At 38.0% G+C, this 11,769-nt stretch overlaps 2 protein-coding genes across 3 annotated transcripts in view; one reads left to right on the forward strand and one right to left on the reverse strand.

Moving 5' to 3' along the window:
- Nucleotides 1-2,316, forward strand: part of LOC105398054 (proton-coupled amino acid transporter-like protein CG1139) — a 40,292-nt gene extending 37,976 nt beyond the window's left edge. For both annotated transcript variants that reach the window (XM_011570110.3, XM_038121840.2), the window contains exon 8: nt 7-2,316. In XM_011570110.3, coding sequence (XP_011568412.3) covers nt 7-314 — 308 coding nt within the window. In that variant the 3' untranslated portion in view covers nt 315-2,316. The remainder of the gene's footprint in view (nt 1-6) is intronic.
- LOC105398044 (E3 ubiquitin-protein ligase UHRF1) lies at nt 1,995-11,767 on the reverse strand. Its single transcript, XM_011570100.3, has 16 exons — nt 11,492-11,767; nt 11,259-11,418; nt 10,764-11,106; nt 10,529-10,672; nt 10,116-10,315; nt 9,860-9,960; nt 9,355-9,556; nt 8,409-8,497; nt 7,856-7,940; nt 7,352-7,478; nt 6,477-6,626; nt 5,932-6,070; nt 5,407-5,629; nt 4,978-5,201; nt 4,681-4,779; nt 1,995-4,496 (listed from the first exon to the last, which is right to left on the reverse strand). Exons 1-16 carry the CDS (start codon nt 11,639-11,641, stop codon nt 4,347-4,349), a joined length of 2,586 nt encoding a protein of 861 aa, XP_011568402.3. The 5' UTR covers nt 11,642-11,767; the 3' UTR covers nt 1,995-4,346.
- Nucleotides 11,768-11,769: the final 2 nt, after the last annotated feature.

Raw genomic sequence — 11,769 nt, forward strand, 5'->3', positions numbered from 1 at the left:
CTACAGTCGGTCTGGCCGCGGCCGTGCCTGAGCTGGACCTGTTCATCTCGCTGTTCGGAGCCCTGTGTCTCTCCGCTCTGGGGCTCGCGTTCCCGGCGTTCATCCAGAGCTGCACCTACTGGTACTACGTCAGCGACTCCGAACGCATCCGTATGCTGATAAAGAACATCATCGTCGTGATCTTCGGCGTGCTCGGTCTCATCGTCGGCACCTACACGTCGCTCGACGGCATCATACGCAAGTTTTCCGCCGGCGAGGATCTCGCCAACGTCACTGAGAGCATCCTAGAAGCCACCACCTCCAGCGTGCCCTGAATGCGCGCAGCCGTCATCGCGGCCACGGGACTTTTGTGCAAAGGCCGTGGCCACATAGTGCCATTGCAGTTTCTTTATTAACCGTCCTTGGCTAAGTAAAACACTACAGTATTGGTTAGCGACAGCGTTTTGAACAACTAGAGATGGCATTTATAAGTGTGTGCAAAGTTTTAGATATAAAATCGTCTTTCAATGTTATTGAGCTTTTGCTTCTGTGTTCTATAAGGATTTGGCCTAGTTTTCGATGTCTAGCCATCTCTAGTTACCGCACTTTTGTAGACAATAAGGAGAAAGTTGTAGACATGCCATGCCATACTCCACGGACAATAATAAGACGCTATATTTATGTAAGTACAATAGGATTTTATTATTATCGACTCACAAGTGAAGTTATTATTTTTAATCAGACTATTGATTTTAGGTAAGTTTTAATGATGATGAATTTTGTTTTGTGTTAATTTTATTTTTTAAGTTAGGTAATTAAGTTAAGTCAAGTCGACGCGTTTACGTGTTCGCAAATGTGAGAATAAGTGTACGTTGCACGAGGGTGAAATGATCTTAGTGAGAATATCAGAATATAAACTATTAAGCTGATAGTCACAAGACGCGTGTTACGGAAGGGAAGGCATATGTTGAACAGAATGCTTTCATGAAGACTATTTATTAGCTTTTTGTTGGTTGTTAGTACTCTTTAGGCTAAAGTTTTATTACTGAGTAGTTAGCATAATTTGTCATAGTTCCAATCCTATTACAGTGAGAATGAAGTACATCAAGTTTATCATAGCATTTTATAATAGATTATTTATCTAATTATTAGTACATAATGTCATGAAATTGTTGTATTACTTTGTGTTTTATGAAGCGTTGACGATGATTTAAATATGTTATACGTGAACTTAACAATTCCTAGAAGTGCTTGCAAGATAAACACGTAACTATTAACTATACAAACATGATACAAACTAACAAAGTTACGAACAGTAGGGCTTTTGGCAGGTCCATAAGTTCGTTATTAGTTCTGCTCAGATTGAAATACTCTGGACAAGCACTTCAAAAGTAAAATGACTTTAACCTAATTAATTTTTGTTTTATGAGTACAATAATATTAAAAATAATAATTTATGAGACAGATATCGTTTTACCTCGCAAACTGTTACCGTTAACAGATTGAGGAAACACACAACCAACTACCCTCTTACTTATAAAGTGAGGATAAGGACTTATGTAATTATGTATATCTAATAGCGAAATTAAAATGTATCACAGGAGAAATTTAATTATACACTAATGAAATTATTTATACATAACATTAATTAATTTATAATGTTTATTTAAATTCACAAATGGCATTAATTGTTTATGGTGTTATAAATTGAGTTCTGATTAATTTGAAATCCGTGTAACCTGCCATATGCCATCAAGATAGGAATAGGTAATTTTAGTCGTTAAATGCAACAAACAATAGTAAGATGTACAAACTTTATTTATTATTACTATTTACATATAACAAAACAAGAGGAACAGAAATAGCGAGTTTTATGACCGGCTTTTATTTATAATATAATATGACTATATTCATAGCCTGACTGCAAATCAAGATAAAATAATATTTTTTTTGGCATCTAGGTACTATTACTTTCCCATAATGTTTTCTATATTAAATCATAATTTTTATTTACAATTTCGAATCATTTTTTTATTTTGAATACCGTAAGTACCTTTTATTTTGATACCAATAATTTTAGTTGCAGTGATAAAGTAATGCGATTGTTATGAATTTACAATGCGTAGTCAGGCTTAACTTTAAGACAACTACATACCGACATGTTTTGATTAATCTGTGATGTTAAAATATTAATGGAGTTGTTTTATTTCTTAGTTTTTATTTTGGTTAACTATTTTGGAAAATGTCTAGTTTTTGATGTGTTTACACGTCAGTGATACTGTGCTCAGAGCAAGTTTGGGGTGCAATCCCATTTAATAAATTATACTATTGTATTATTATGTGCGTTTTTGTTCATTAACCCCAAAAAAAATTATACTTTCCTTACGCTGTGTGAAACTTTAAGCTAATGACGTTATGGTATTAGTAATGACGCTAATGATATTAAATAATAATGCATTGCTTTTACAGTATACGTAAGAGACAGACATAGATTTAATGTCGATATATTTATTAATTATAAAATAAAAGAGTTTGTGTAGTATGTAATATAAACCAATTTATTAAATCATGTAAATCAACTGGTAACCGATCTTAAAATAGCAAGTTAAAAAAACACTATACACTCTCACATTATAAAAATCCAAATATGTACCTAAATTAGGGAACATTACACATTTATTTAATTTATGTATGGTGAGGTAATCATTGCTGTTACAGATATAAAACTATTACCTATTACTAAATCCATAACGACAACAAACACTAAATAATTAATTATTACGGAATGTTAAGTGAACACATAGGTACATAATGAGTAGCTTCATGAATCATTTATGTATGTATTTAATCAAATGTAACTACGAGTATTTAACTTTATTCGAATACCTACTTACTTTTTATTTACTGTAAGGAGTATTCTAAACCTATTTGGTCTGCAAAATCATCGATCTGCTCTCATATTGGTTAGTACATAAGCGGCGATTAGATTAAGACTACATGTAGTGCACTACCTCATGTAGTTTCCTACGTAAGGACAAGTGTCATCACATGTAGCCATGTAGGACACTACATATCGGAGATTGGCGGGTCCTAACCGTCCTACATCCCAACTTAGGACAGGTGTAATCACATGTAGTCATGTAGTACACTACATATCGGAGATTGCGGGTCCCAACCGTCCTACATCCTAGGTAGAACCAACTTAGGACAGGTGTAATCACATGTAGTCATGTAGTGCGCTCAGTCGCCGGCCAACGTTCGATGCGTGCGGGTGTGTGTGTGTGCGTTGTTTTGCGGTGAAAAAATGTCGTCACAGAAAGAAAAAGACGTTTTGACAAAAATTCATCCATTCTCAAGTAATTTCTAAAATCTTCGGGCTAGAATGTTCATATGTAAAAGTTTATTTCTTAGAAGTAAATATTTTTTAACCCAGAATTTGCTTCCCTTATTTATTCCTGCTACTGCCGCAAGGGCAACACCAAGTTTTTGATATTTGGATAGCGATGTTGCCATGACGTTCGAAGAGACCACTCGTTACGGATACCGCTTGCCGACTGAAATTGGCATCCTACATAGGCCAGTGTCCAGAACGTCCTAACTTATAGGACGCCAATTTGTAGTGCACTATATGTAGTCTAGTCTAATCGCCGCTATAGATGCACTCGCCATTTTAAGCAGGAAAGTGGGTGTTGCCGTTTGATAACCCACCATTGCGTACTTATTAATAATATTATTTTAAGCCTCTATATTACTTTGAGGTTGTATTAGTACATGAGTGAGTCAGTATCATAAATTAACCACTACTAAAATACTTATTATCAAATCAAACACAAAACTTAACCATTCAATTGACTAAAAATACATAATTTTAAAGACACTCAGCTAAAAAACTTAATTAAAATGAGTGTTTTTATTAACCCTTATTTGTATAAATACAAATCACGTCAGTCAATGATAAAATAATTAATAATTCAGTTGACCGTACAAAGTTGACAGGCTCGCTAATTCAATCATTCATAATCTTACATTACACACAGAAAATGGATAAAAATACTTAAAAATATATTTAAAATTCACAACAACAAAATGAATGCTCGAGTCAACAATAATTTTCACGGGCTTTTATTAAACACAGCAGTGTTTAAATGTGGCGCCGACCTACCGCTACACATCAAATAACTACCGCCGATCAGGGGAGTCACTGTCACTCGCAAAATATGAGCTTCTTTTGCAGTATAATATATGTATATCGCCATCAGGTTTTCGCGACGCTGAATAAACTAACACCATTAACAGAAACATTGAATATACAGAGCGCAGGAAAATTCAACTATTACTATTACGGACAACTCACAGAATCATAAGTATTACTTCCGGCCAGCGTCATACCCTGGCATGATGGTTTGCAGGGCTGCCTTCATCTCACTGTTAGGCTCGAGGTCCACTTTACTGAGGTCGCCTCTGCAAGCCGGGCACGTCTTGTTGCCGGTTGATTTGAATGCCAGCTTTATGCACCCCTGGAAAAAATATTATGTTTCTAATTTGACAATGATACTTTAATTATTCTGTTCTACGCGGGATTGATACCTAACTACCTTTAAAATGGAACTTTAGTACACATCTTCTCAAGTTCTAACCGCCTTCAAAAGCTTCGACCATTGGTTTAGTAGGGATCATGCAGAGAATTAGAATATTTCTCACCATGCAGAAGTTATGGAGACACGGAGTAGTAACTGGGTTCGCTGGCACGTCTTGACATATGATGCAGAGGAACACTGTCGTCACATTCTCCACAAACGCCTGAAACACAACATATTCCCATAAGATTTGGATTCACTGAGGTGAAATTAAATAAAGAAATCATCATCAAACAGACGGTCGGAGGACATAGCCGCCCTCAATCACACTTCCACTAACCCATTATTGATGATTTTCAGATTCAGATCTTTCAGTCATTTATATTCTAAGGTCAAGACATAAAATACATTGTAGTGTTACCGTTTTCCCGCTAGTCTTGCAGATTTCGACGCACCCCTCCCACAGCTTGGCGTTGACAGAGTCTGCCTTGATGGCCTCCAACTCTTCATTGCTCAAGACATTCTCAACCTCATCCTGTGAAACCTTGTTTTTCTTCGCTTTGGGGCTTCCTTTGGCTGCCTTCTCGAAGATACTTGGAGTCTTTACCTTAGGACTTTCGGTTATGCTGGTATCACCTTTCTTAGCTGAAAAGAAGTGTGTCCTTATTATTGTATATGAAGTTATACTACTATGTTGAGGTAGCCTTAGTAAGTTCAATGGAGTTAGTTCAAGCGGATTATGGTTGCAACTAGTTTATTTTATTATATTCACGATTGTTCACTGCTGCATCTACACTTTTTACCCAACCCGTCCAAGAGATCAAGCTAATATTTCAACAACTACAATTACCTTTCCCTCGTTTCTTTTGTTCGGGCGTGGCCTGATCTGCCTTCTTCCTCTTCTTGGTCGGTGGCGAGGCTTCCTCCGCAGACTTCTCTTCCTCCGAGTCGCTCGAGTGGTTGCTCTCTCGCAGGGCCCGCTTCTTGCCGCCCTTGCCCTTCGCCTTGGCCTTACTGCCTTTCTCCTTTAGGGCCTTCTTCTCGGCCTCCGCTTCGAGGTAACCATCGGGGTACTAGAAGTAAAATGAGTTGAGTATAGTATTCTAGTTATTGTAATAGGCTATTAAAAAGCGGATCACCATAGATAAAAAAAACTCACGAATAATACTGCCGGGCTTACGGGGTAGGCAGGCAGATATGCATAGCTCTGCATTTAATTTTGTTCACAGTCACACTGGCAGTGTTATTTTAGTCCCAATATAAAAGGCAGCCAGCCTAATGCTGGCATCTATGGAGTTCATCCAAGTCCCGTAAATCGTTCTCGTGCTTCAGCAGCATAATAGCATTATCAATATTATCATCAACGGCTACTCACAACAATAGCATACTCCTTGGCGCCCTCCTCCCAAGGCGCGGGGTTGGGGTCGTCGCGGCGCAGCAAGTACTTCCACACGCGGAAGCCAGACTTGCCCGTCTCCGGGTAGTATTTCACCACCTTGTATATGCCGTCGTATCTGACATGCAAATAATAAAAAATTACGAATGACTTATTGTACAATATTAGACGAAGTTCGACTTCTACTATTTTAAATAGCTTGTATTGATCAAAAGTGATGAGCCCAATTCATTAGCATTGTTTAGAACCATTATTTGAAGTTCTATCTTGTGTTAGCGACTCTTTATAGTTATAGCGATATATCAATTCAAATCAATTCTTGTTTTGTATGGCACTTGTACTGTGAGTGAATCGCACAGTAAAAAAATCAGACAACTGACTAAGAAAGTGACAAAATTGTATCGCGTATCAGACAATAGAATTTAAAATAAAGCAGTAGGTACTTAGACAAGTGAAATCAGTACCATTTAACGGCTTTAACTCTAAATCACCACCAGATTAATCTACGGCTCTTTAGCTCATACCTGATGCCTTCCTTGGGCGCATACTCGGGGAAGTGCTTCATCATCTTGAAGGAGCGCACGACCCGCACGGGCCGGCCGTCGCGCCACGCCGCGCCCGCGTCGCCGCCCTCCTCGCTCACTGTCTTCACTGCGCAGTTGCGCGCTAGCGCTCTGTAGGGGAAAATAGGGATGAATATAATTATACACACACACATACATCTTGTTCAACCAGTGGGGCTACCACCACCGACCACGATCCATAAGCAGCGGCGCTCGCCTTTTAAACATTTGTCAGATCCAGATCAGACCCATACAAGTTGCACCAGATTTGACAACCGAGCGACGATGTTAGCTTATGGAATTTTAATATGCTTATGTTCGGTGGCAGTACGGTAACAGTAAGAGTTAACTTCGAGACTGGACTGGGCCTTGAAGAGGCCTCGCCTTCAGAACCCTTCCTTCATTGCGGAATGAGCTTCTCACAGCAGAGCTACGGGTTCAATTTCCAGCATGACATGTTTCAAGGAGTTCTTTGGAACTTATGTTCAAACCTAGCAAACTATTACGTGAAAGAAAACATCGTGAGGATAGCTGCTCATCAATCTGAACCGACCAGCGGTAGTCCAAGCTTAACAAGGTAGTTTATTATAAGGTAGGTCCCTATTACATTGGGACTAACATACCACTCTGGCGAAAAGTAGGTGCAGCAATGCACCTCTGCCTACCCCGCAAGGGAGTACATTAGTACAAGGCGTGAGTGTGTGTGTTGTGTTTTTAGAACTTAGGTTAGTTGATATGCACAAAGGTCCTATTAGAGTGAGCCAGGAGCAGAAGTGCCCGCTCCTGACTCACTCTACTTGACATTTTTGCAGAGAGTAGAATAGAAGGGTGCATACTTGTTCTCCCTAGTAAGCGTCTGGTCGCAGGACTGCTCGGCCGTGCGCTTGTTCCCGGAGAGGTCGCGGCCGCCGCTGCCCGTGTACGTGAACTCATCGCCGTTGTCGTAGTCGTCTTCGTAGCCGCCTGCAATGCACAGTACACATTCATTTGATATGTTGATAATACAGAATCTATTGTCTTTGCCCGCATGGGCAATGTATGTACTGTAATTGGGGTAGGTACAAAAAGGAGTCTCCAGGAGTGAAGTATACATGGTTCCTTATATGTATACCCAACCCAGCCTGAGCAGTTAAGAGTTAGGTATGATGACTGGGTTTGTTTCAATCATGGATACCAGCGATTGTTATGTTTCGCTAGTATTACTTCAACCTTTGGTTAGGTTATTTGATAAAATATTGATGTGGATTATTAAGTATTGTTGGATGATGGCCTTGTGGCGCTCCCTGGGAGAGGCCTATGCCCGCTAATCGCCTCACGAGCTGATGGCTGATTCCACTAACCAGACAGTACGATGCTGTAGGCTCCCTCGACGTCCCGACCGTGGATACCGGACACGGGCGGCCTGTGCACGCCAGACTCTGATAACTGTAACAAAATATGGTCATGATGATGTGGTCATTTTGACCTACATAAGTACCTATAGTAAGAAGTAAGTATAGACCAGCAGGATAGCATGAACCTGATCGAGCAATTCAACCCGACGTGTTAATGTATGTAGGTACGAAACATAAAATCACTTTAAATCGCAATAAGAACATAGTTTTATTTGATCAGCTGCTGAGCCTCAAAATAAATCGATAATAAGTACGACTGTAGGTAAGACATCAATACGAAGCAATTTCTGATAGGCAATTTAATAGATAGATGGATATAACTTTTTTTTAACATTAACAGGATACGTTTACATACTATATACTATATTTAGCAACTTAGGACTTCTTATTATACCAACAGTATAAGATATACAGAAAAATGTTTTGTGTTAGAAATGGTCGATTTAGCTAACAGTTGATCACTAAATTATAAGTTATAAAAAACTCGTAAAACCCTCACCTGAATCCTAAATCGCCAACACATGCCAACTTCAATACCAGGAATGGGACCGAAGTGATTGGCTGGCATTGCGCAGGTTTTCGTCTTACCTGAAAACAGAAGTTGTCGGTATTAGGCTGAGTTTAAATAGCGAAATTTATGATAAATAATTAACTCAATCTTAGACTATTTTTTGTTCAGAAACTATAAAATGGGTACATAGGTATTGATTGAATAAATCAGATTTTTTTCAAATATAGCATTGGCAAGATTGGCATTGGACATTACAATGATTTATATCATTGTAATGTCCAATGCCAATCTTGCCAATATAATCCCTCGCGATTGCTCGCTAGCAATGAAAAAGTTCAACCTGGCATTCGTTCCATAATGTCACTGGGTAATTTTCATCGCTCGGGAGCGTAGGTGCAGGAGTACACAGCAAAAAATAGGTAGGTACATCAGTAAGCTTTGCGGTACAAAATGTAAATCGCATTCGCACAGTCGTCTTTGATAGAAAGTATTTAGGAGAAAAGCGCGTCGCAGAGCTTGATAACTTGATATAGACCTAGGAGCATACACGAAACAGTCTCAGTCGCTGGCTGCCCATGGTGCGCCGGATATAAGGAACAGGTGATCGAGAAGGCTCTTTCTGAGCCAAACACCAACAAGAAACTACATATAAAGTATTTTATGTAGTTAAAATTACGCTCATTTTACCGCCACAAAAAGACCAGCCACTCAGCACCAGCTACATGTATGTATGTATTTATGTATTATGATTTTAATGTACTATAATTATAAAGTACAGCCATTTATGTAGGAACATGTGTATACTTTATCTAAGCTGAGATCAGCAACTTTATAATTAATTATACTTACAATCAATACACATTATATTATGCATTTATTTCCCAAGAAAACAAACACATGATAATTTAAGCATACTTAACAAATCAAAACTTACCAACACAGGCCATGCCCCGGCCCCAATCCCTGTTGGTCTTCGAAGCATTGGTTTTCTTGGTCTGCTTGGCCGCGCCTGGCGCCACTATGACGTCGTCTCGCTTGCACGACGGGCAGTACCAGTCCTCATCAGGCAGCTCGCTCAGCGGAGGCGACAGGCAATGCATGTGGTAACCGTTGTTGCATTCGTCACAGAGTATTATCTGCAATGTTATGGATTGTTAACGGATTAAATTTCAGTTACAGCATAGACTAATTTGTATTATTACTATGGTTGCAGTGATAAATGTTGAGAGTTGGTGTTACTGTACTATAGCCTCGTCATACTTGCAGGGTAGGCAAATGTGTATTACTATGAACACTCACTTTTCACCAGTGTTATGTGATTCCCAATGTGATAGAGTGTGAGCAATTTGCCATTATTTGCGAATCCGGCAGTTCACGCATTTAACAGAGCTTAATACATTAGGAGAAGGAAAAAGATGTTGATGAAAAAGATAAAATACCTTTTCTGGTTCATTTTTTCCGAAACATAAATAGCAGCCACATTCTTTACAGGGCACCTCTTCGTTATCTCGACATTTCAAGCAATTCAATGGATAAGTTTCTGAAATTAAAACATGAATGAGTTTTAAATATAGCTTTTACGACCATTTCTAAAAGATCTAAAAAAAATAAAAATTAAGTATACATATAGGTAGAACAAGCATTATGTTTGTATGTATAACTGATATCTTACTATTGTATTTGGTGGGTACTTACTTCTTTCCGTGGGTGTTACCATCATCTTCCTGTACTCTTCAGATCGGTCAGGAAGAGGGGTTTCTTCTATAGCAAATATCTTGTCATGAACCCTGACCTTGGTGTCATTCTGAGGTACTGCATCAGGTCCCAAATACAAAGTGCCAATCAGTTCATGGCTTGTCCTTAACTTTTTAATTTCGTCCACTTTGAAATCATACCTAAAATGTTTAAGACATTAGTATTTAATTAAACCCGTTGACATAGCATCTTGCTAAAGGTATGGTATGCCATGCATTGTAAGATTCAAATAAATTATTTCATACAATTTTATCCTAATAGTAATGAATGAGAAGGAAAACTAAATATTAAATGGTTGCAAAGAATATGAGGTAAATACTACTAGTAAACTGCTTAAAACATGAGTTGCTAACCAATATCCTTTTTCTAAAGCACTCTCGGTATTGTGGTTTATCATGACCGTTCTTCCAACTTCCAAGTCGTTGATATCTATTTCATGTCTTGACCGTGGCCGTATTTCTTTTAATTTGCAGTAATATTTGCTTTCAGGATCTTCCCTGAAATTAAAAATACAACAATAATTGTTATAAATGATTAGCTATGTATAGATTTCATATAAATATTGTAAATAATTAAAATGGTGCATACTCAGCATCCAAATGAACTGTGTAAAGCAGGCCACATTCAGGACTATTTTTTTCTTCCAAGTGTCTCTGTGTGTTTTGTATTTGTTTTTTCCGTGTACTTAGCTTTGCCATTTTACTAAAATACTCAGCTATCCCTTTCTTCTTAGGGGGAGATTTGGAGGAGCTTTGAGATGGAGGCTCATTTTCTGAGTCTTCTTTAGTATTAACTGTTTCTTCTATAGGCTCAGGAGGTATGTAACTGGGGTCTTTCACAATTCTTACTATTTTACCCTCAAACCAGGCCCCTTGCTCTCTGTCTTTCATATCTATTAAATCTCCTATTGAATACAGTCTACTCTGGGCATCTAAAATAAAATAATAAGAATATTTATATTATGTATATCATACTAATAAAGAAGAGGATTAAGTATTACACCATTATAATGCTTTATTACTATATTTTTTATACCAGAATCCCCCTGGGAAAGAAATAGTATTGTAAGATATGAATAAGTACCTTCATAAATGATGCCATCGTCTTTCTTATTTTTCTTGTCATTCTGTTTCTTGTCTTTAGACTTATGTGTGGGCTCTTCAATGGGTTCAGCTCGAACCATAAGTTGAATGACATCATTCAGTTTGATGTTGTAGTCATGGAATGTGTATCCATTCTCCAACTAAAATGTTAAAACACAGTATCAGCATATCACAGTTATGTTACATCATCCAGTACATAATTATTATATTTACCAGCTTTCCTCCATATAATAAACGCTGTAGTTTTGGTTCCACATTGAATTTATCCCGAATTATCTTCCGGAATTGTTCAATTTTAGTCAGCTTAGATTCTACGACAACAATTGCTTCGGGTTTACCGATAAGCCTCACTCGGACGTGCATTGTTTCGACTATTTAATTTAACGATGGTCAATGTAATAAACGCAATATTAGTAAAATAAGCAAAAAATATTTAAAATCGGCACACACAACACAATGAAGTCATGAGTTTTGACAACTGGCTTGGCGCG

Source organism: Plutella xylostella, chromosome Z (assembly GCF_932276165.1).
Source record: "Plutella xylostella chromosome Z, ilPluXylo3.1, whole genome shotgun sequence".
Lineage (NCBI taxonomy): Eukaryota > Metazoa > Arthropoda > Insecta > Lepidoptera > Plutellidae > Plutella > Plutella xylostella.